The sequence below is a fragment of the Paroedura picta genome, chromosome 1, assembly GCF_049243985.1.
Source record: "Paroedura picta isolate Pp20150507F chromosome 1, Ppicta_v3.0, whole genome shotgun sequence".
NCBI classification, from domain to species: domain Eukaryota; kingdom Metazoa; phylum Chordata; class Lepidosauria; order Squamata; family Gekkonidae; genus Paroedura; species Paroedura picta.
Window position 1 is genome coordinate 137,432,340 of NC_135369.1, and position 23,431 is coordinate 137,455,770.

Consider the following 23,431-nt stretch of genomic DNA (forward strand, 5'->3'; position numbering starts at 1 on the left):
AAAGGCCACCGAGGCAGCTAACAAACAGCAAAATCACATCTTTAAAACCATTGAAGCCAACCCCAAACAGCTGGCTCAACCAATTCAAGAGCTAAAATGGACATGACAATATAAACAGCAATGGAAACATCAGGCAGGAAGGAAAGATCACCAAGGGGACAGTCGAGGAGACAAAAACCGTCTTCATTGTCTGGCAACGGAGGGGAGCTGCCTGCGCCGGGGGAGACAATTCCACAGAGAAGGCAAACTGAGCCTGGCTTGTCGGTCCTAGACTCTGTTCTGCCGATGCAAATCGAACCTGGAAAGAGGGCAAAGGCAACTGAAGCGGGGCCTCAGAAGATGCTGGGCTGGGAGCGAAGTGAGGGACAGGGGATACGGGGTAGGTGAATAAGGCGGGGGAGGCGGCCCTTCACTTTGGCTGATCCCAAACCATAAAGAGCAACAGCAGCACCATGAGTTGGGCCTTGAGACACACTGGGAGGCCACGCAGATGCGCCAACTTTGAATAGTAGCTCAAAGAGCCAGATATTGGGGTGATTCCGGGAAGTCTCTGATGAAAGCAGTCTCCCCTGGGCTTGGTCCCCATTAAGTGAGAGGAGAGTTGCAGCCACAACCACTTCCCCACCGGGTGACCCGGGCCCCTGGCAAGCTGGGTGCAGCCTTTGTCAGCAATTGCGCGAATCCTCTCATGCCCCCCCCCTCCAGCATCGCCCTGGCAGTCCGCGCGACCCCAGAGGACTCCTCCTTCCACTTCAGAGTAAGCCCGGTGGCCCCAAATGGGGGAAGGCAGAGCCTGAAATGCGGATCCTGCCAAAGCGGAGGCCCCGCAGGCAACTCGGACCGCCGACCTGCTCAGCGGAACTCCCTCGCCGAAGTGAAATCCAGACGCTTCTTCGGTTGCATTCCGTTGCGCCCCCGCCCTCCAAGGCTCTGATCCCAGGAGGCAGAGGAAAGGGGGCCGGTAGCCCGTCCCTCGGTTCGAAGGAGGAGGCCTCACTCAGGAGAACGCAGGCTGCGATGCTTGCCGTCCCTCACCCCCTCCCCAATTTCTAGCCCACGCGGGGACAGAGGGCTTGATTCTGGTGCTCTGGGCCAGGAGGAGGAGGAGGAGGGGAAGCCGCGGGGCTGCGCGCCTGCCGCCTGGGGAGGAGGCCCGGCCAGGAACGTGTGGCCAGCCCCAGTTGGCCAGCCCGAGGGACTGGGGCGGCTGACTCCTGTCAAAGAGAGGCCCTCAGTCGCTGGAGGTGCCGGAGGGGTGGGGGTGGGCAGGGGGTGGGGGGGATCCCTGGCTTCTGGACGACTGGCCCAGGGCGCAGGCTGGTTTGAGCCGCCGAGGTGGGGGGAACCAACGGCGGCGGCGTCCTTCCAAGCAGGGGTCCTGACCCCGGAGCACGCGTGGCTTGCGGCTCAAGGGCCTGCGAGGAACCAGCAAGGCGGCTGGGAAAGGAAGGCAGCAGGCGAGCGACGCTTTGGCTTGCCCAAATGGCCTCACTTAGAGGTACGTTAAACCCCAGCCTCGGACCCCGCCTAAGCCCGAGGCGGCGCAGTGTCCGAAGAGGCACCGCTTTTGCCAGACTCCAAAACAAAATACACACACGCACACATGACAAAACAAAACCACCCTTGGCGGCTCCTTCACCTTTTGCTGTCAGAAGGAACCGCCGTGGGAGACGGAGCCTCTGCTGTGGGCTACAAGGCCCACCGGACCATCTGCAGAGGAAAAGGAAGCGGTCCTGAGGGCCCGCGGCTCCCGCTTGCCAAAGAGAACGGGGAAACCGGAGAAGATTCACGGCTCCCCTTCCCCCCTTTCTCCCCGGCAGGCGTGAAAGCCAGGCACTCAGGACCGGCGCCCAAAGATTCGCTTCCTGCCAGTCCGTGGCGCTTCTGCTTTCGCCGGGCCGGGACCGCCGGAGACCACGGAGCCTAACCCTCCACGTGGCTCCCCCCCCCCCCCCCCCCGCGGCTCTCCGGGATGCGGCTTGCTCATGTTCCTGGGAGGCAAAGCCCTCGGTCTCCGGCTCGGCGTCCGGGAATCGCGTCCCTCCAAGGGAGCCTCGTCAAAAGCCACGAGGACCGGCTGACCGACAGTGCCTCTGGCAGCGGAGAAGATCCGCTTCCACATCAGCCACAGGATGCCGAGTTCAGGGGGAGAGGACATGACAGAAACAACCACACGGGATGACCTGAACACGCTTATCGCTTATTATTGAGATAAGGTTAGCGGCGCTCTCATTGGATGCCTTGCTATTTGGTTGCTGTGCTATTACGATCATCCCCGAGGAGAGGGGATTTTGATCAGTCAGATTTACTTTCAAATATTGTTGAGGCTGTAGGTTCCGAAGAACGGGTGACTGTCACAGACTTTAAAGCACCGGAGTGGCTTATATTTTCCTGAATGCACGACAAGCATTTCGTTGCGGTTTGATGTCCCACTTTCCTGAAGAGAAATCCTTCCTAGTCTATCCAGCCATTGGCATTGCTCCCCTCCCCCCTTTTTTTTGGAAAGACAGATACATTAATTAGTGAAAATAAAATTGCAGTCACTCGGTAAAGACGGTGCATGCAAAGACCAGACAAATACAAACAGGGGCACCACTCTGCTTTGGCAAAATATTTCCTTCAGATGATTTAAAAGCGCCCACAAGTAAAGGCGCCTCTGGATCATTCACAACAATCCTGTCAGATTAGGAACAGATTCAGATGGAACATTCTCCATCCTCTGTATACCTGGAGTCCCTAGGCTGACTGGAGAACTGGACCGTGACAGTGTTCAGTCCGCCAGTGCTTTAAGGGGGGGGAGCATTGTGCCTATGCTGACTTTCGGGCATCCAGACCCTCAACACAGAAAGGATGCTTCGCAGGTCTACTCAGTCCAGGCAGGTTTTTCCCAAAGCAGGCAGGAGTTGGTAGGACTGCACTTGATAAACTGAAGGAGTAAGACGCGCGGTGGGGGCGATGTGGAGCCCGGAAGTGCTCCTGCACAAGCCCCCTGCTCAAAAGAAAGAAAGAAAGAAAGCAACGTCCGGCTAAGCACTTTGGCTCAGGAGCGCTCCTTTGGTACTATTGTCATTCTTATCGTTACATTTGTATACCGCCCTCCCTTGCAGACTCAAGGCGGTGGGGGCCATAAGAACGAATCATGAAACCATGAAAAGCTTTAAAACCACATCTTCCCTTCCAAGTTCCCTTCTGCCGGGTCAGGGCGGCGAGCGCGCACGAGAATTTCCTCGACCATTAGAAGCTGTGCTTTAGGGAGCTGTATGCTGTTTGAAACATAAGGCAAGTTCTGCCCCAGCTGACTGTTTAATATGCCTCTTATTCTTTTTGGGTTTTGATTTTAAAAAATTGTATCCTGCAATCCATGGCTAGTTCACTGTCCTGAGAGGATTTGGGTCTCTTTCTGCTCCACGAACAAAGAAAACAAATCTTTATCTATATCTTTATTTGATTTTTTGTTGGGGTGAGGAGAGGAAGACAACGAACAATTAGTCCATCGCCCGGCAAGGCTATACGTTCAGGGTGCTTGCAGTGGCCCTGAGAGGGTGGTCAGGTCCCCGCTACTCCCATTTTACAGATGCTAACTATCTTGGGGTGGGGCAGGCAGGACAGGGGCTCTGGGATGCCCCAGCAAGAGAGGGCGGTCCCCTCGGGCTCCCTCTCCCCTTCCCACGCACTCTGGTAACCTTCTAAAGAAGCAGCACCCAGCCAGGGGAGGGGGGGCGAGAAATCCTGAACTTCGGATTGGCCGAGGTCCCGTCTTGATTGACAGCCGCTCTCCCCCGCCGGGCTCCGCCCCGTCCAGTCACTCTCTTGACACTAATGAGCCCGTTCTTCCCCCGGTCTCCTGCCTGGAAGTGCTGACAGATCAAGGCAACAAATTTCAATTACAAGCCCTAATTTGTGTCCGCAGAGCGCTCGCTCCCCATGTCAGAGCCGCTCGGCCCCTCAGACGAGGCAGAGCTCACTGGCGGCGGGGGAGCGGAGGAGCGCCTCCGGGGCGGGAAGGCGCCGCGGCGGAGCGCGCGCGGGAGAGACCCGGGCAGAAAGCCGCCCGCCAGCCTCGGCCGCCCCGCTGCCCCGTGGATGTAAGCACCGGCGGCCGGGAAGGCGCAGAGCGAGAGGCGACGAGGGCGCCATGGCCGAGAAGAGGAGAGCGTCGCCTTGCCCCATGCTGAGCCTCAAGGCTCACGCCTTCTCCGTGGAGGCGCTCATCGGAGCCGAGAAGCAGCAGCAGCAGCAGCAGCAGCAGCCGCCGGCCCAGCCACAGCAGAAGCGGCGCAAGCTGGCCGGGCCGGGCGGCGAAGAGGCTCCGGCCGACGCGGGCGGCAGCGGCTGCTGCGACAAAGGCTCCGGCCAAAGCACGCACAACGAAGGAGCAGCCTTGCAGCCTGGCCCTGGCGCTGGCCCTGGCGCGGCCGACGGTGAGGGGAGCTGTGGCGCCCGGGCGCTGCCGGTCGGTGAGTGACTCGCCTTTGCCAGCCCAGCCAAGTTTGCCCGCAGGCGGCTCCGGCCTGCCTTGCCCTCCTCCCCTCCTCCCCCCTCCCCGGGCCCCGCTCGCCCAGGCCCCCAGCCCCCCCAGCCCCGAGGCCGCCGTCCTCGCCTGCGCAGCGGCTGCTCCTTTGGCCCGTGCCCCGCTGCCCTCCCGGGTGGCGCGGAAGACAATCTTCGGGCAGTCGGGAGGACCTCTGCGGGGGCCAGGCTACCCCAGGGCCGGGGTGGGGGGTGGGGGTGGGAAAGCCTCTCAGCTGCCTGGCCTCTTTCCCCGCCTGGTTCCGCCACCCGCGTCTTGCTTGGCCAGAGCCCATCCCCAAAATCAGCCCCTACGAGGCTAGCCTGACTCTCGGGACAGTCCTGTGAGGTTGTGCCAAACAGGCCGCGTGGCCCTAACTCCGAGCCGACCGCGGAGAAGAGAGCAGCGCTTGCACCCTAGGAACCCTCCTCGCTCCGGAGGGCTTTGCCCCTCAACCATGGCACGGATGGCGCCAAGTGGGCTCAAGCCGCACTTCCCTGGCGTTTCAAGTTCTTGGGCCTGACATATACCCTTATTTCAAATCCCCGAGCTGTAATATCAACACTTCTTTTAAAATGTGTGGGTGGGTGGGAGGACCTCTCTCCCCATACCAGTTTTATTTACATTAATAATTAAAGTGGATACTAGAGGGAGCACATTTGGAGAATGGTTCCATGAAGAGGGGATTCCTTCCTTCCCCCAGTTAGGTGACAAATTGAATTAAGACAATGAATAATATGATTCCCCCATGTTTATATATATATATTTAAATATGTCCTTTAGTTTTGCTTGAAATACATTGTTACTGAATCCCCATAAAATTCTGTAACGCTGTCATGTAAATATATTCCTTCTGGACTAGTTTTATGCCGATCCCTCACCCCATAAAATGAAGAATAAGCGACTGGTCATAGTTTAGGGATAAAAAATTGACAAAAATGGGAATTTGTTTATTCATTCATTCAATTTATATACCGCCCTTCACTGTGACGCCTAGACTTTGTTTTTTTTTAAAGACAAAAATAGCCGCAGTTTCGTACCAGTTAAGCCCCAGTTTTATACCAGTTAAGCCCCTGTGAAGTTGTTGATGTTTGTTTCTTAACAGGTCTTGGAATCCCTAAACCTATAAATACTTTTATCAGTTTATTAGTCAGCCCACCCACAGAAAGAAGATGAAAGACGCCTAAAGGCCACCAATGAATACACCACCTCATGCATAGATCGTGTTGATTCTCATAGGACGTAGGCGCCCGTCGCCTTTTTTGGATCGCACCTCATCATCAGTGATCGAACCAGTCCAAAAGAGGCCCACATAGGCATGGCGAAACTTGCTTGTTTAAAAGACTAGCTTGCAAAGGAAGGGCTTTTCCCCCACGGGGCTGAGATACTGTGGAAATCTGGGGCCCGCATTTGATCTCATGGAATGGACTTCCGCCCAGGAAGCGACCTGCTAAGCGAGCAGGATTTCCACGGAAAGCCATAAGGCCTCTTTGAAGCCAGGCGCGTTTGCTCGCAGGCCTGCGCGCCCGAGGGTCCCCGGTTTTTTTCCAGGCCTCCCTTGTCGAGTGCGCGCGCCGGGGAGGGGGGTGGTGGTGCTGGTGGTTTTTCTTAGCAAGCCCCCGCCCTATCTCCTCACGGCCGGGCTTGGGGCTCTCGAGCGGCCTTCTCCTTGGGGCCCCCAGTTCCCGCCATTTGGCCGCCAAACGGCCATCCCTTGCGGGAGACCTCTTTCGGCCCTTCAGCAAATGCACGTTCGCGCCCGTCTATCCGCCCGCTCGCTTGTTTGCTTTTGGCTTTTCCAGCGGAGGGAAGGGCCCGAGGGGCGCCAAAAGGAGCGGGGAAGGCGCAAAAGGCACGTGCCCCCCTCCCCGGAGCACACGTGCGCGCGGAGGGGAGGCCTCGCGCCTCTCACGGCTGGCCACAGGGCCCAAGACGGAGGCCGAGAGGGCAGGCGCGCCGCCTAACGCGGGCCTCGGGGGCTGCTCCGTCGCGTGACGGCCTCGCCCTTTCTCGCCTCCCTGCAGGCGGCGGCGGCGAAGAGAGTTTCCTGAGGACCGCCTCGCCCCCGCTGTCGCCCGGAGGCCCCGCCAAGGCCGCGGCTTCCAGGCCCGCGTCTCCTCTGCTCGCCCCGCAAGTGCCTCGGGTGGACCTGCAGGGCGCGGAGCTCTGGAAGCGCTTCCACGAGATCGGCACCGAGATGATTATCACCAAGGCGGGAAGGTAAAGCCCCGACACCCCCCCCCCCCCCCACACACGCACACGCAGGGGTCGGCCTCGCCTCACCTTGCTCGCCTTGCGTCAGTGGCCAGCACTGTCAACGCGGAAAGTGTAGCCCGGTGCCTTCCGAGTGGGAGGGGATGCACCGAAGCGGCAAGATGCCCAGATTTCGGCTTATCCGCGTTGGCATCATCACACTGTTAATAATATAGGCTTAGAAGTAAATCCTAGCCTATTCAGTTAATAATTTTGATTATCTCCAAGTGGCATTGTGAGCTGGGTGCAAATAAAGCCATGCGAGTTTGAGTATTTTATTTATTTATTTATTTATTATTTATATATACTGCCCTCCCCTGAGGAGGATCTGGTCATTATTCGACTGGATTTAAGGTATTTCAAAGTGCATAGCACGTATTTTAGCGGCGGTTTCCAAGAAAAAAGTATTTACACACTGAGGAGACTTGGAAATCTATTTACATTTTATTTGTTTCAAGGTAATGTGATGTGATCAGTGTAACTGATTTACATATTTAGATTAGCAGAGATCCTGGAGTGTAAACCTGCGTATTTCATTGTTAGTACACACACACACCCCACAGACATTTTTTGCATTTTTTTAAAAAGTACAGTTTCTACCCTTTTGGTATACTGCATGTCAATTTAAATGCTTTACAATGGTTTTTGCAGGACATTTTAACAAATCCATAACATCAGGGGAAACTACAGATGTCCTTTCATTTTGTGTTTCAGTTGTTCAGGTTGTCATTATCACATTGCCTTTGCTCCAGAAAGTTAATTAAATAGAAAGTTTTGCACTGCAGAAGTTGGAAGTTCAAATGGCTGTTAATGTTTAAATATGGCAGACAAAATCCCAAATTCACAAGAGCGTCACAATAAATAAAGTAAATTGATTTATAAGCCAGCTCAGCAACAGTAATTTTAGTTGATACAGAAATATGTGGAATTTTGGGTTTCCTGTTCATTAGAGTGAAGGGTATGAATGCTGCCTTCTTCTAAAAAGAACCTTTTTCTTCCCTTTCCAAGGAATACACATGGTAAAAACCTGTATAGTATAAAAGTATCTGAACTTATTAGAAATTACAGAAACATATTTTATTGAATCCATATGTTACCTTCTACATTTTCAGAGGGATTTATTAATGATTGAAGTGCAGTCTTAAACAGCACAGGGATACATTTGTCTTAAAAGTTGTCCTGTCAAAGGTTTTCTTTTCTTTTTTATCTACAGGTGCACTGAAATAGCAGCATGGACTAGCTGGCTCTTGTTTAGCCAATCATATTTAATTTTTTTCTAAAATCTAGCTTGATTTTATATATTTGGAACATCAAAATAGTTAACAAAATGGAAGTTGTATGTTTGCTTACACAAAAACCATATCTGTTATAAACTTCCCGCAAACTGAACCTTCAATAATTAGACAGGGTAACAGTTATACATAGATTTGTGTCATGTATCAAAATTATGTGTGCTCTATAATGATTCCAATCTGACCCTGGGAAATATAGCCATGTATCCCTGAAATCAGTGTTTTTTTTGTCTACAGTTTGTGAAACCTGTATGCGTTATACTTATTGTTTGATATTGATATAATTAACCAGTACGTCTTCTAATCTTTAGACTTTTATTTACTGTACATCCCTAACAATGTTCATAAGAAGTAAGTTCCATTGATTTTAGTAGGACTATTTGTAAATATCCATGTTTAGTATTCTAGTGGGATGGGGGGGAGGCAGACTGTGGATCCAGTTTTTCTGCTATGTGTATGCACCGTTGAATAAATTGATTAGTATTGTCAGCTCTGACAGGTTCAATCAGAGATGAGAGAAACTGATTTCAAATATCATATTCTGTCCTTCCCATGGCACTGCTGATAATCTTTTTGGCTGGAAAAAGAACACACCTTGTTCTAGATGGAAGGATTTCTTGATGAGGGCCTATGATTTGGAAACAAATTTCATCATAAATAATTAAATATTCTTAATTTTAGAGTGTTAACCTCTGAATGATCTATTTTGTGTGAGCAATAGCTCCTATCTCTGTAAATTTCCTGATATAAATCATGTGAAACTTATATTTATAAAACAGAAATTCAGAATGAAAAGGGTTTGCTGATCAGCAAACTACACTTGAATAATCTGTATTCTAAATAAATTTTTCAGGGGGGAAAAACATCTGCAGTCTGTTGAAACATATGTATAGAACTATTTTATTAATCATTGAGTTATAATGATAAAGATTCCTGCTGCTAATCTTAAATTTAAAAAATGCTGGAGCTGTTTTTGCAAACATGTCCCTGTTTCTGTACAAGTCTCCGTCTGTTTTCTATTAAAATGCTCTCTCTTTTTGTGTGTGTTCAGACGGATGTTTCCTGCAATGAGAGTGAAAATTTCAGGTCTGGATCCACATCAACAATATTATATTGCTATGGACATTGTCCCAGTGGATAACAAAAGATACAGGTATAGTAACAGCAATTTATAAAACTTGGAATATTGGGAACTAGAAAACAGTGTGGATAGTTTGGAAATTAACAGAAGGTTGTGCTTAACTCTTCCAAATTCCTATCTTCATCTCACTCTATAGAAAATAAATGGTCTTTGCCAAGCACGTGAGAACAATCAAGATTTCTTTTTTTACATTGAACTGCTTTGTACATTTGGCTCATTTTTTTAACACACTCTAGATGAGCTTTCAAACAGTTTTTTTCCTGTCACGTAAGCTGCAGTCCTCCAGCTCCTTTATTTTGCTATAGACTCGCCGAAGGCAGTAAAGTCAATTTGGACTGTCCACAGCCTGTGTAAAGCACTGTGCTAGCCCAGTCAAAGAGCAGCATTGTTGTGACTGGTCAGTTCTTCTCTGTATGAAAATTTCCCATGAATGAGCACATGCTACAATTGAACTTAATAACCAGGGCAATCCACATTTGTTCCTATTAGAACTCCTGGCAAGAATTTGTCGGGATGGGGGAGCACAGTTCAGTTTTCAGGAATTCAGATGGTTTACAACACAACCATATTTATTGTTCAGTTAAAGAAGTATTACCAAAGGGTTCAGTTGGAAAAAACTTATGCATACTGTGAATTTTATAACCTAAGCAACCCCATTCACTAAAAATCTTGTGTTATTTAATATATATGGAAGGCAATTTCCTTTTGCTTACTCTTGCAACACAAATCCTGTTTTTCTACTTTATATGCAGGCCTATTTCTGCATTTCATATGCAAAAAGCTTTTGTAATCTTTTTTATACTCTCTTAGCTTTTTTAAGGACCCCATACAATACAGTGGCTTAATTTCATTCTATTAATAGTTGCACAGTATCAAGATATTGCCCCAGTCCAGTTACTCTGGTATGAGAGCTAGGACTCTGATGTGCTTTGTTAGACAAAGGTGCTCCCGTTCTTTTCAAACAGCCCCTTTTAAACAGCCTTTGTAATCCATTTTAACTACCGGTAGCTAATGGTTTTTTGTGTCATTTCAGACACAACGATTTTGGCTCCTGGTTGCTAATGGCTTTTTTAACCTTTTCAAACAAAGCTGTTTGTGCCCCATCTGTAAAGTGGAGCTGAGATGTTTTGTTTTAACCCCGCGCGTTTCTTCTGTTGTCAGGTGTTCTTTGCAATTCTCAAACATTGTAGTGTAGTGTTTGAAATGCTTGCAAAGCTTCTGAAGATGCAACTTTCTCCTGCCTTTTTTTTTGCAAAGCATTCTATTTTGGCTTTCCCCCCTGAATGTGCTAACTATTGAGCTATAGCGCTAGACCAACACAGCACTTAAATGCTATATCGACAGCATTCAGATTGTAGCTGTTACTGAATTGCTATATGGGTATAGTGTTGTACTGCAGAACTTAGAACATTAAAATAGGGTAAAAGAGTGGTAAGAAATGGTCAGAATGCTTAAGATACAGCTCATAAATAGATATAAATATGTTGTCTGAAACTTCTGTTCCCATGTTGCATTGTAAGGAATCAGGCCAGCACCAGTTAAAACAGCAATATGAAAGGAACCGTTGTTATGGATTGCTTTGTACCATGTTGTTGAATTCATTATGTTTATGGGTATTCTTAAAGAGAATTAAGCTATCCTCAATTTGGAACTCTTAATTTCATAACAGTATGATACTGAAATATGTGGCATATTACTTGTCAGCATTTACAGATGTAGAGAAAATCTCAAATTTCAGTTAGTGTTCTGGTTCACTAATCAATGTAGGCAAAATACTTTAATTAGATATTAATTTTAATGTGTATTGAAATGGCTGTCTTCATTGTTAACACCAAAATGACATTGTATCCTAATATTTCATTATAGCTAGATTATGTTGCACTGCAGAAGCATAACACGGTACAGTTCTTTTTTATACTGATTTAATCATAGCATCTGCTGCAGAGATAAGAAAATATAATTTTTTTCTAAGTATGGATCCAAGAAAAGAGAACCCCCATGGACAGTTTGGTCCAGATTAAGCACTTTTAAGTCCTGTTTATTTTTGTGACTCATCTGTTTTCATTCAAATTGTTTTAGGTCAGTTCAAATAATATTTTTATGAGTTGCTTCAGTTATGAACTTAAATACATCTTCCACATTTGAACTGAACATTACTGAAGTTAGCAAGAACACATTAAGCATGATTTCCAAATTATGAGATCTTTTGAAATGGCTAAATGCCAGTTAATTTAGTGTGGATGACTCATGCAGATAACTTTTTATTAACACATATCTTTCAGTCTTTCTATAGTTCAGAAATGAATATCTTATTTGATTTTTTGCTTCACTTATATCATGAGTTTCTCTTGATTGGGATCCCAAAATGGCTGACATTCTTTCCCTCTCTTGCATTGTATCCTCACAGTAACCCCATGAAAGAGAGCTTGATTTGAGAGAGTGAGACTGGCCCAAGGTCACCTTGGCTTCCATGGAAGAGTGGGGAGCCCAATATGGTTCTCCCAGATCCTACCCACTGTACAGAGCTTGCTGTCTCTGCGTTGAGTGTCCTTCCCTTTATTATGCTTTCTTCTCTCTTCCCCCTGGAATTGAACTACCTTTCCCTTTTTTCCTTTTCTCATAAATGTTTTCTTATAAAGACTTATTTTTTCACTTCAGTTAGTACAGTTTATTTATGTGGGATATTTCTTCAAGGGTGCTACCGAGTTAATTATAAGGTGTTTTCTAGGGTCTCTAACATGTCACTTTGTTGTTATTCTAGTACTGAGTACTGTGCTAGAAGGGTGCCTTCTCAATGGGTTAGTCTAGATGTTCTCATGAGGTATTTAGTGTTGGTGGTGGGGTCACCAGTGTGTTTTCCAGGGTATTTAAGGGAATTTAGCAGCCAGAGAAGACACAATTTTCCACTTCCTACCATTCTTGTAGTTGAATAATCCTTACTCACTTCCTGAATTGTGGTATAACACTTCTCAAATTCTGAGCATAATTCCAGAAGCTTCTTTAAAATGAATATACCTTTTATAATAACAGAGTTTTGTGGATTTTGCCCAGTGATCCCAGTCTTACTTCTGTTAGCATGCAGGACATAATAATACTTCATCTCTTTTAATATATTATGGCAAAAATCATAAAGGGATTTAAAATATTTACAATGCATAAATAGATTCTACAAATAAAAATGATAAATAATTTAGAGTAGTTTAGACGGAATCACAGTTATGGCATTTAGGAAGATTCCCAGACTCCAGTGATTTAGTGCTGGTTCAGTGTCTTTGATGTAAAATGGAGCGCCTCTACCCTAAGGGTTATCACATTTACTTGAGTGGAGCTTGCAACTCAGAGCTCCGTGTTGGCAATGGAGAACACATTGGACTCTGAATTAAGGCATATATTTTTGGAAAACATAACAAGTCTGTTTTGATCAGGACAGTTTTGATTGCCTGTGCCAAACTCCAGCTGATACATCTCTAGGTAAACAAGGATATTTTAAGGGAATACACACTTATTTCATTTCAGTCCTTATGCTATCTAAAAACATGCTTATAAAAATTATGATGCATTTTATGGTAGATAAAAAGGACTACATAAACATGTTAAGTAGATCAGTGGATAGTTTTAAATGGAAGATGGTGTTATCTACAGTCAGAATATTGTTTTTATTGGATAAATGAAAGAACGGGAGTTTTAATCTGAATTTTAAAATAAATTTTTATAGAATGTTTCTTTTTACTGCAATAATCCCATTGTTGTATAAATATTAAAGTACATATTTCTGGGATTATTTCCAATGATTTTTGCAGCCTCATTTTAGATTTTTCAGCATTTAGTATAGTATAAAATGTAATAGGCTAAATGAAAATAGCTTGAGTCTAAATAGTTATTTGGAGTTGCAGTTTTCCCTCTAGTGTGCAGAGGAACAAGGTTTATATACATATATTTGATTCGTTAGTCAATTATTTTAAAACGTTATTAGAATAGCAAAATAACTTCATAATTATAAATTTTGATAGGTACACTAATTAAGAAATTATTATGGTGGGGCAATGGAATCAACTTTTAGAAATGCAGCAGATTATTTTTTGGTGTATGTTACAAAAGGCTGTTATAAATGTGAAAGTTATAATCAACACTTCTTGTCTGTCATTTTTTATTCCACAACATCAACCAGGTCAGCGTATAGTAACAGTCTGAAAAGAAACTAAGATAAATCAAATACAACAACAACAAAAACCAGCATTAAAAACAATATTCAGTTTTGGGCAACTTGTTCCCAAGATATGATAGTTTAGTGAAAATAAAAAGACATGCTGCCACTTGCACTGTGGAATTCTTGGCTTCTTTGAATACTTGACAGTATTTGACTGACTGTTGGCCCAGCATGTCAGTCAAACAGGAATCTTACTATGACCATTTACGCACTGGAGGTTTCATGCCGTGCTGCAGGCTGGATTTTTAGTCATGGCAGGTTACCCCACCTCTTCTTGCACCCACACGGGGAGTTTTTGGCCCAGTGTGCCTCATCCACCCACAATTTGTGCTCCTGCACAGGAGCTGGGGCAGTGAAGTTCCCAGTGTGTAAACAGTCTCATAGGTTTTTACCTAAACATTTATCATCCTAGGTATTCTTGTAGAAATGTTTTGCTGCAAAGTATAAAATGTTCCAGTGAATTATTTCTATTGTGCCTATCATAAACAGTGGGTTTCTTTCCTTAGGTACGTTTATCACAGCTCCAAATGGATGGTGGCTGGTAATGCTGACTCACCTGTGCCCCCTCGTGTATACATTCACCCGGATTCACCTGCCTCAGGGGAGACTTGGATGAGGCAAGTCATCAGCTTTGACAAACTGAAACTTACAAACAATGAACTGGATGACCAGGGCCATGTGAGTATGTTGTTTTCTATGATGGTACAAAATGCTGCATCTTCTAAAGAAAGAATCTCTGGTTTAACCTCACATTCCAAAACTGGATTTCCCATATAAATCTTAGATTGGGTTATGTGTGTGCATGCTTTTACATTTTGCTATGATGGTTAATTAGTAATTGGGTGCCATTTTACTTCCCAAGACTACATTATGCCTTGGAGAAATTGTTAATGAAATGAAAAGCGTAGAGCTAGCATTGCATTTTGTCAGTACATAGGTCGCTTGAATCTTCACTTCTTTATAGGAAACATGGTGAAAACAATATGTCTGTCTTAAATGTTTTCCACAAACAACAATTTTACTTGAGTAAAATAAAACGTATCTAATGATTTTTCTTAAAAAACCCACCTAAATAATTAGTGCAAAACTCCATGAGGTGTTAATAACGGTCCTCAAAAGGAACAACATGAGAGCTGTGTTCACTCTGATAATGATTTATTACCTACCTTATGGAGCAAGACCTGTTCACAGCTGAAGCTCATTACTTCTGCAAAACTGGCAGGGAATTGTTCAGTTTAAATGTTCTGTTCGCAAACTCCAGATTGTTTAGCTATGACACTACCTCATGTGACAGAATATATTGCAAGAATATTTCCTTTTCTGTTCAGAACAAGTGGGGGGGGGAGACTGATCCTTGTGTTTCAAGCAATCTCCACTGTACTCACATTTCAAAATTTTGGAAAATACTGTGGCCTCGAGCTTTGAAATGAGGTTTTTAAATAATACACTTTGAAAATCCAGTTATAAATTGCACATTAATTTCTTTGAATGAGTGTGCTTGTAGAAAACAATTCTAAGAACTGCAATATATAAGGGCTGTCCTAACATACTTGTAGACAAACAAGACATCGTCTTATATATTAAAAACTTTCCTGCTCCAATGGAGAACACAGATGAAACAATTACCAATTGTTATGTTTTTAAAGTTAGTTATGTGTGTTTTGAGACTGACAGCCTGAGACTGAATTTTTTGATCAAAATGCAGCACAAATCTAATCTGTTTATAAATGAAGGAACTATGGTTCAGGTAGAAGAAAATTAGTGGTCGTATACTGACAAAAACAGTTGTTTCTATCTGCTAGAAATGGTGACATTATGAAGTAAGCTGACAACCATTAGAGTATTTATAAGTAAAAGTAAAGTTTGGTAAAAACTACATGATCCTATGCCACACATACTCTGGTCATATTCCACTTAGTGTTTTTGCGGGGGTTTTGCCACCTGTTATTAGTAGTTTAGAGGTTCTGCTTGGTTTAATGTTTAAGCACAAATATAAGCAAGTAGTGGGAAATTCACACAGCTAATCACTTTAGAAATGTTGGCATGTTTTTTTTAATGAGAAATGCTTCTCACCAAGATGGTCAGGACCTAAGTAAATCTTGACACAGTTTGTCTTGCATTTCTGGATCTTGATTCTGCATTCTTTCAGGAAAGACAAGTGTTCATGTATGGGAAAATTTGTTTCTGTTTGGTATTTTCAAGGCTCTTGCCTGGCTGCAGTACTTGGGGAACTTGTGATGAAATTGAGCTTTACTCAGTGAAGGGTCTTGACTAGGGTTGGGCGTTTCGGCGTCTGAAGCGGCTGCTTGCGCCCGAAGCAGCCAACAATGATGCACGGGGAGGGGGAATAGCGCACATTCGGGGTGGAATGGCGGCGACTGAAATAACCGATAATGCACGGTGCCGGCTGCAACCGAAAAAGCCGCATCAGCGAAACACGGAAGAAAGCGCAGCTTCCGCGTCTTCCCCCTCCGCGTTTTCCATGTGACCCGAAATCGCCGTTTTGGCGGCCGTGCGTAATGGGCCAATGCGGCGCTGGCTGCTTCAGGCGTGAGTGGCTGCTTTGGACACCGAAGCACCCAACCCTCTGCATTTGGCAGTGGATGGATTGGTTGCTCATAAGTATTTCATTGGGTTCAACAGATAATTGAATGTCTTTTAGCTAGATAATCACAATTTACAGATATTAGGTGGGTTGAGAATAGCTTTTCAGATTGTATAACCATAAAGGTTTAACATTTCCCCTCTGAGTTAAAAACTACGTAGCTCTTGCCATAAAACTATTATTCATTGTGTGGAATACTTTAGGATTACTCAAGCATTCCTCCTTACTAAGTACTTACGTTTGGAAGAAAGTCAAGGAGCTTTTTCCTTGAGCAATTAAAAATACACATTGAACTTATTTAGGCCTAAAATATGCCTTGAAATTGGCATACAAATTTTGAAGACTAATACAGAATATTTCGTAATAAATTGGTCTTTCTAAAATTGGGAAGACTGCAAAGAATGTCATTTTTCATTATAGAAACAAACAAAAAAAACCAGAGAAATCTTTAGACATTATGACAGACAGAAGGAATGTTTTGAAGTTTTTGAATTATTGCACATGTAGAAAAGAAATCACAGTGGGAAATTTTCCTTATAAATGGGGAGATGGAGGTTCATTATAAATGAATAGATGGAGTCTGAAGGGAGCATGCTGTAAATTAGCATGCTGAAGTGCTTTATTAGAAATATATATATTGAGGAATTGTGTCTTATGCCTGAGTACTCTCAGTGCATGTTCTCAGATGAACCAATGTGTTTAAGGCTGTATCAGTAACCACAGGCTTTTTGTTTTGTGAATGATAGGTGGTAATATTGAGTCAACACAAATTATTTTCCCTGCATCATTACCAGGACAACCCTCCGACCTGTGTTACTTTAGTCTGTAGTTTAACACAGAGGCAGAAAAATCTGTTTAGTCCTTTGAATACAAATGCAGCATTTAGTTTTGCTTATTTTAGCCTTTCAGTTTCCCCTCTACTTTTGTTTAAATCTTGCCACCTAGCTTCCTTATTCGAATTCATAAAATGGATTGTGTTTTTTGTGTTAATTTACAATAATTGGCCTGCATGACATTCCAAGTTGAGTTAAAACCTGTCCCTGTGCATGTGCACTGGATTATTATGTCACCCTTACTGTACTTGCCCCAAGTACAGTACTTGCCCCACTGTACTTGCAGTGTGACAGCTGCAAGAATTTCAACAATCATTCTAGAAAAAACAATCCTCTTGCTGTTGAAGTTGTGAAGATACAATCAGAATGATAAGAAAGCAACCAGTAATCACTAGGCAATAAGTGAAACTGATTTGTTTGTTTTTTAATTTAGTGTTTGAAAAACCACCTTTTAAAAGGATCTAGCATCACAGTCCAACAACGCAAATATAGGAATGCTTAACTTGCTGATTTTTGTATGTTTAAGTGTTAAGATTGTGTTTTGGATTGCAGCTAGGGATGGCAGCCTCCAGGTGTGACTGGAATTACAGCTTATCTTCAGACCACAGAGATCAGTTCGCCTGGAGAAAATGGGTGCTTCAGATGGTGGACTCTATGATATTGTACCCCACTGAGGTCCCTGTTGTTCCCAAACTCCATCCCCAGATCTTCAGAAATTTCCAAACTTGAATCTAAGAACTCCCCCTCCCCATCCCCTGCCAGCTAGGGAGAACCTGGCAACCCTAAGTGTGGCCTCAGATTTCAAGAGACAGATTTGTAACTTTGATGATTGTTGTTGTTGTTGTTGTTATTATTATTATTATTATTAAATTTTTAGACTGCCCTGCTATGAATAGGTCCCATTGTTAGTTTGACTTTACTGTTTGGAAAATTAGGTGTATGTTCCAAATTCTATTGTTATTTAAATATGGAGCAACTATTAATGATGTACATTTTATGTTTGTGCAAGTTACAGCAAGAGGTGAGAAAGTGGGAGGGAAATTATATTAAGGGCTAAAGATCAACTTCTGTAGGGGCCTCTTGGGAAGAAGCTGCTGTAGCCTGTACACTCCTGGAGTATACAAAACTAAAAAACAAGTCATATCCATAGACCTCTTTCTTCTATGTCGACATAGAAACCCTGGCTCAAGTATTATAATTAAGAATTTTCGTACCAACTTTTAAAATCATCTGCTTGATTTAATTATAGTTTATGCTGTTTATATCTGATGGCTTATGTTCAATCGGCTGTCTTTAATATGGTGATGTTATTTTGATTGTAAGCCACCTCGAGCAGGACTCTGAAGAGATAGCATAGAAATAAAATACTTGCTCTTGCGTGTATAATCTGGATTATTTTAAAAGTGTCAAATGCAGTTGTAACATATCCATTTTCCACATTTAAATGTTGTGAACTACTTTCTCAGTTATTCAAACATGTGTACATATACATTTATACATAATCTAAGTAACCTACTTACTAGATTAGTTAGATTTTATCTACTTTGATTTTAAGGTGGTCTTTACAGTACAGCTTTCTGGTACATGTGACAAGGGCTTTGGAATTTAAAAAAAAAGGAGTGAGAGGTAAAGTGTGGTCCACTTTGTGATATGGAATTATCTGTGCATGGATTCCTTTTTCCTTGCTTAGTTTTTTGGATTTTTGGTAAGGAGATAAAACCCAGCAGTCTATCGAAGATTATGAATTACACTATTGTGTAATTATAACTATAAGGGCCAAGAAAAATGTTGGAGGTGGTACTTGATGTTATAAATATGCAGATGAAATCAATCCTTTTTTACAGGATATTTTACTACAGTTTATAAAAACTTGCCCTATTGAAGGAACCTCTATGCGGGTTTTGATTCATATTTCTCTTTGCTTTTCTTATTTTGTTTTATATCATTGATACCATATATCTCGGGGGGGGGAAATTAATGATTTCAGAGCACTTTAACAGTAAAATCTACATTAACATATGCACTGAAAGCTGTTGTGTTCCCCCTGCAGTTGATCATTAATTTCATGAGCTGTATCCACTCTTCCACTCTTCAGTAGAGCTTATTAAAAAAAAATTGCCCCCCTTCAGGGAAGTACAAGGCAGCAATCCCAACACATAGCCAAGATGTTATTTGCTTCTCTTGAACAGCAGTATTCCTTGACATAATGTTCTCTTGTCCTCAGCTTTTAAAAACTAAATTAGCAATATTGAGCCTCTGTTAGAAAAAAAGTAAACAGGATCATTTCTTAATATTGTCAGACATGCATCTAAAGAGTCAGAATAGAGCAGAGCCTGGTTATAGGCAGGGTTGTGAGTCCTGTCATATTTTTCCTTGTAATTTTTAACAAAGCAAAATGTGTACATGCACACTCACCCAGAAGTGAAAATGGCTAGAAATGTTGCTTGAACATTAAGTCCAGCTGTATTTTTTTCTGGCATTTTGCTCTGCATTAGGATGTAGAAATGGGAAAACTTGTATTATGGAAGAAATATATTTTCTGAGCATAATATTTGGTTGTTCCTGATGTGATTGTCAAAAGCCTGACTTCACTCTAGTGAAAGTTCAAGTATCCGGAAAGTTGCTTACTCAAAACAGTGTCATGTCTCCCAGTGAGAAATGAATTCATATGAAATCATCTCAACTAGCCAAGACCATATTTATTCAAATATTAAACTCTTCCTTTTAATTGGGCAAATTTAGTTTCATGGTATTTAGCATTAAAGTTGAGCCAAGAAAGAGGAGGTAGCGGGAAGGATGACATACAATGGTGATTTCATATTCTGTGGCCAATAATGAAACAGGAAATTAAAAATTTTCCTCCTTTTAATTAGATTTTCTATCGGCTAGTAGCCATGAAACCTTTATGGGTATTAATGGGCGTCCAAAAGTAATAATAACATTTTTGGTTTTGAACCATTAAAAGCAATTTCACATATGATATAAAATGAATATAAGTTTTTTCCAAGTCCTCTAGACCTTCCAAAGTACAGTCCTAGGAAGAGTTATATCCTTCTAAACCCACTGATTTCAGTATACTTTGACGGATATAGCTCTGCTTAGCACTGCCTTGCCAGAGTGCTAGAAAATTTTGATTTGGGTTTGGCTTATGAACTTGGTTTAACCATTTAACTAGTTTTCATTCTGTTCAGCCCTGATATTTAATACCCGTGTGCATATTTGTAGATGAAGCCACACATAAAAATGAACCATGGTCATTATTTATTTTCTGGATGGTTGGGAATCTTGGAGATTCATGTTAAGTTTTCCTAATCTCAGGTACAAATATTTTTAGAACCAGGATATCATCTTATGACAATAATAGTATAGCTTTCTAGAATAATTTTGCTTGCTTCTATAATACAGAAAAATCAGATATTACTGATATTCATTATGGCTTTTAAAAACTTAGCCTGCAAAGTGGTTGAAGTTTAATTTGTTCTTCAGGATGCCAGCTGCAGCCCAGTCTCTCTGAGGCACTGTGTTGAGCTGAACCCAGTCCAGTTTTGTGATACATCAAAATTATCATGGTATCCATAAAGATAAGCAAAACATTTTTATATACCCAGGGAGCCATTTCTAACAAATCTCTCTCTTTCATTGTTGTTGCTGTAGATTATCCTCCATTCTATGCACAAGTACCAGCCACGTGTCCATGTTATTCGGAAAGACTGTGGCGATGATCTTTCCCCAGTCAAACCCATTCCTTCGGGGGAGGGGGTGAAGGCATTCTCTTTTCCTGAGACGGTTTTCACAACTGTTACAGCATACCAGAACCAACAGGTAACTTTTATTTTAAGTTGTCACTGAATTCTAAACAAATGGGAGGAAAAAATGTCTTCTATGACTTTCAGTAAGGAAGATAGTTGTTTAATACGCTTTAGACTGTAGAATGTAGTCTGGTCCCTAGATAATAAATTGAGTTTTGGAAGCACAACACATAGGATAGGTATGTAGTGTTTTCTGCTTTTCAGAGCCTATAAAACTTTTTCAGAAGGAAGTCATCAGAAGCCTTGTTTCAGTTGTCAGGAAGGAAAAAAATAAGGAGATCTTTTTACTAGGATTACTCCTGAGCAATTTTGCATTTGTTACAGCGTGATGGGTATTTATGCCGTAATGGTTACACAATCTGTGGTACAACTGGTCGTCATCATGTTCAGCCTTTATTCATGCAGCCAGAGAACACCTGTGTATTTGGAACAACCATTCCTTGAAAATTAAGTGAGCTGTACTGTGATTACAACCAGATTAATTACTTTCAGAGGGTGGTTGTGTTGGTCTGCAGAATAGCTAGAACAATAGATATTAACTTTTGAAAGCTTATACCTCCAGAGTCTTGTTGTTCCTTAAGGTACTTGAATCTAGGTTGATTATTATAACACATTTTCTAGGGGTTGGCTTTTTGAAATCTGGCTGTACACTTCAGCTTGTTCAAAATATGGCAGCTAGGCTATTGCTCGGGGTCATATCACTCCTATGTTGAAAGATTTGCACTGACTGTCCATGTGTCCAGAATTAAAAGTGCTAGTTCTTATCGTGGATGTTCTAAATCAGTGGTCCCCAACCTTTTTTAGACTGGGGACCGGACCGGCAATGAGCGGGCGCGGCCCTGATTTCCTCTCCCCCACCTCCCGCAGTAAGAAGGTTCCCGGGCCACAAGCTTGCAGCCTGGCAAGTTTTTTACTGCGACGGGGGGGGCGGGGAGAGGGAACCGCGGCCCGGCGCCATGGCCTTTGCGGCCCGGCACCGGACTGCGGCCCGCAGGTTGGGGACCACAGTTCTAAATGGCTTGGGGCCAGGATACAGGAAATACCACCTATACCTGTGTTGTCTGAAGCTCTGCTCTCTGTGCCCTCACCTTCAGATGTGAAGTGGTGACCAGAAACAGGGATTTTTCTTCCTGTGATGATGCCTTGGTTATGGAATGCTGTTTTTTTTAATGTTTTGGTTGGGTTTCTTAATAGTTTAATTTTAACCATTTTTGTTTATGATTTATTCCTATTCTTCTTTGTAGGCTGACTTGATCAGGTACTCTGGAGAGGCTGAATGGATTTCTATTTTAAAAATTTATTTATTTGATTTTAATACCACCCATCCCAATAGACCAGCTCAGAGCAGTATAAAATATCATATATGCATATACAATGACTATAGAATTAAAATTTAAAAATTTAATTAAAACAAAATAACGGCCCCCAGTTTAAAAAACACCGATGTCAGCAGCTCAATTTTTTGACCCTCAAGTCAGACTTTGGTCTGGATCTCCTACACCCAATGGTACATAATAAGCAAGGTGGGGCCTAATAGAAGTTATGTAATTGTATGCAACTTAAAGCCTGATGAAAGAGCTCTGACTTGCAGGTCTTGCAGAACTGTGCTAACTCTGGCAGGGCCCAGACATGTTCCAGAAGCTCATTTGACCAGGTGGGGGCCAGGACGGAAAATGTCCTGGCCCTAGTTGAGGCCAGACAAATCTCCTTGGGTCAGGGGCCACCAGCTGCTTGGTGTTGGCAGAACATAATGGTCTTCATGGGGGTATAGACATAAAGACGGTTTTCTAAATAAGTAAACACATAATACATTCACCAAAAGTGTTTTTTGCATATGGAAATAGCTATAGCCCATTTAGAGAGACTGTAATACGTCTAAAATGGACTGAGTGTGGCTATATAACCTAGTCATGAATGCACTAACCAAGAGTAAAGTTCCCTCCTTTTTCTGTCCCTTTGATCAGAGCAGAGATACACATTTTGATTCAGCTAGAATTATGCATTACTAGTTTTTTACTACAAACCAGTGGTTTAAAATTGGGCATGCACATACTACCCACATCAAAAAGGACATCTAGCTAATTGAATGAGCTCTGGATACACATAACAAAGTGAACGTAGATGTGCCTCTCAAGTTCTGCTCAGGATCATCTGAGTATGCAGATGCTTCCTTTCACATTTGCACTTGCCGGATTAGTAAAGCACTGCTTAGGAGGTGGGGAAGGAGCACTGAAGTCTGCCTCCTTCCCTTTTTCTGCAGTCCCCCCTACTGCCATGATTGCTTCCTTACAATGGAAGATATTGTGAGAGATGTAGAAGGCAGAATGGAGACAAAATCAGGGAAATGCTTCCTGTTTTTCAGTGAAGGCTTTCTCACTCTTGTCAGGCCATTGTGAGGGATATCCCTGACCTAGAAAGCCCAGCCTAACCCCATCTTGTCAGGTCTCAGAAGCCAAGTAAGATTAGCCCTGGCTAGTATTTGGATGAGAGGCCTCCGAGGAGTACCAGAGGCATGACACAGAGGCCACCTCTGAACATCTCTTGCCTTGAAAACCTCTTGAGGTTGCCATAAGTCAGCTCTGACTTGATGGCACTTTCGATCACCGTCCTTGGAGGAATACAAAGCAATAGATGTTTTGCAGTTTTTCTCTGATTTCATGATTTAGTTCTCTTGTCTTGTATGGTGCATTATGAATATTTGCATCTGTTTCCTTGATGCTTGATTTTTTTTAGAAATTAAAACTATTTGTGAAGGAAAAATGTGTTCATAACTACTGCACT

The 23,431-nt window shown here is 43.3% G+C and overlaps 1 protein-coding gene across 1 annotated transcript in view; it reads left to right on the plus strand.

Moving 5' to 3' along the window:
- Positions 1-3,719: 3,719 nt before the first annotated feature.
- Positions 3,720-23,431, plus strand: part of TBX18 (T-box transcription factor 18) — a 33,291-nt gene continuing 13,579 nt past the window's right edge. Inside the window, exons 1-5 of the mRNA XM_077305280.1 lie at positions 3,720-4,457; positions 6,535-6,730; positions 9,107-9,208; positions 13,910-14,081; positions 20,496-20,663. Of these exons, the coding sequence (XP_077161395.1) occupies positions 4,136-4,457; positions 6,535-6,730; positions 9,107-9,208; positions 13,910-14,081; positions 20,496-20,663 (960 nt within the window). The 5' untranslated portion in view covers positions 3,720-4,135. The remainder of the gene's footprint in view (positions 4,458-6,534; positions 6,731-9,106; positions 9,209-13,909; positions 14,082-20,495; positions 20,664-23,431) is intronic.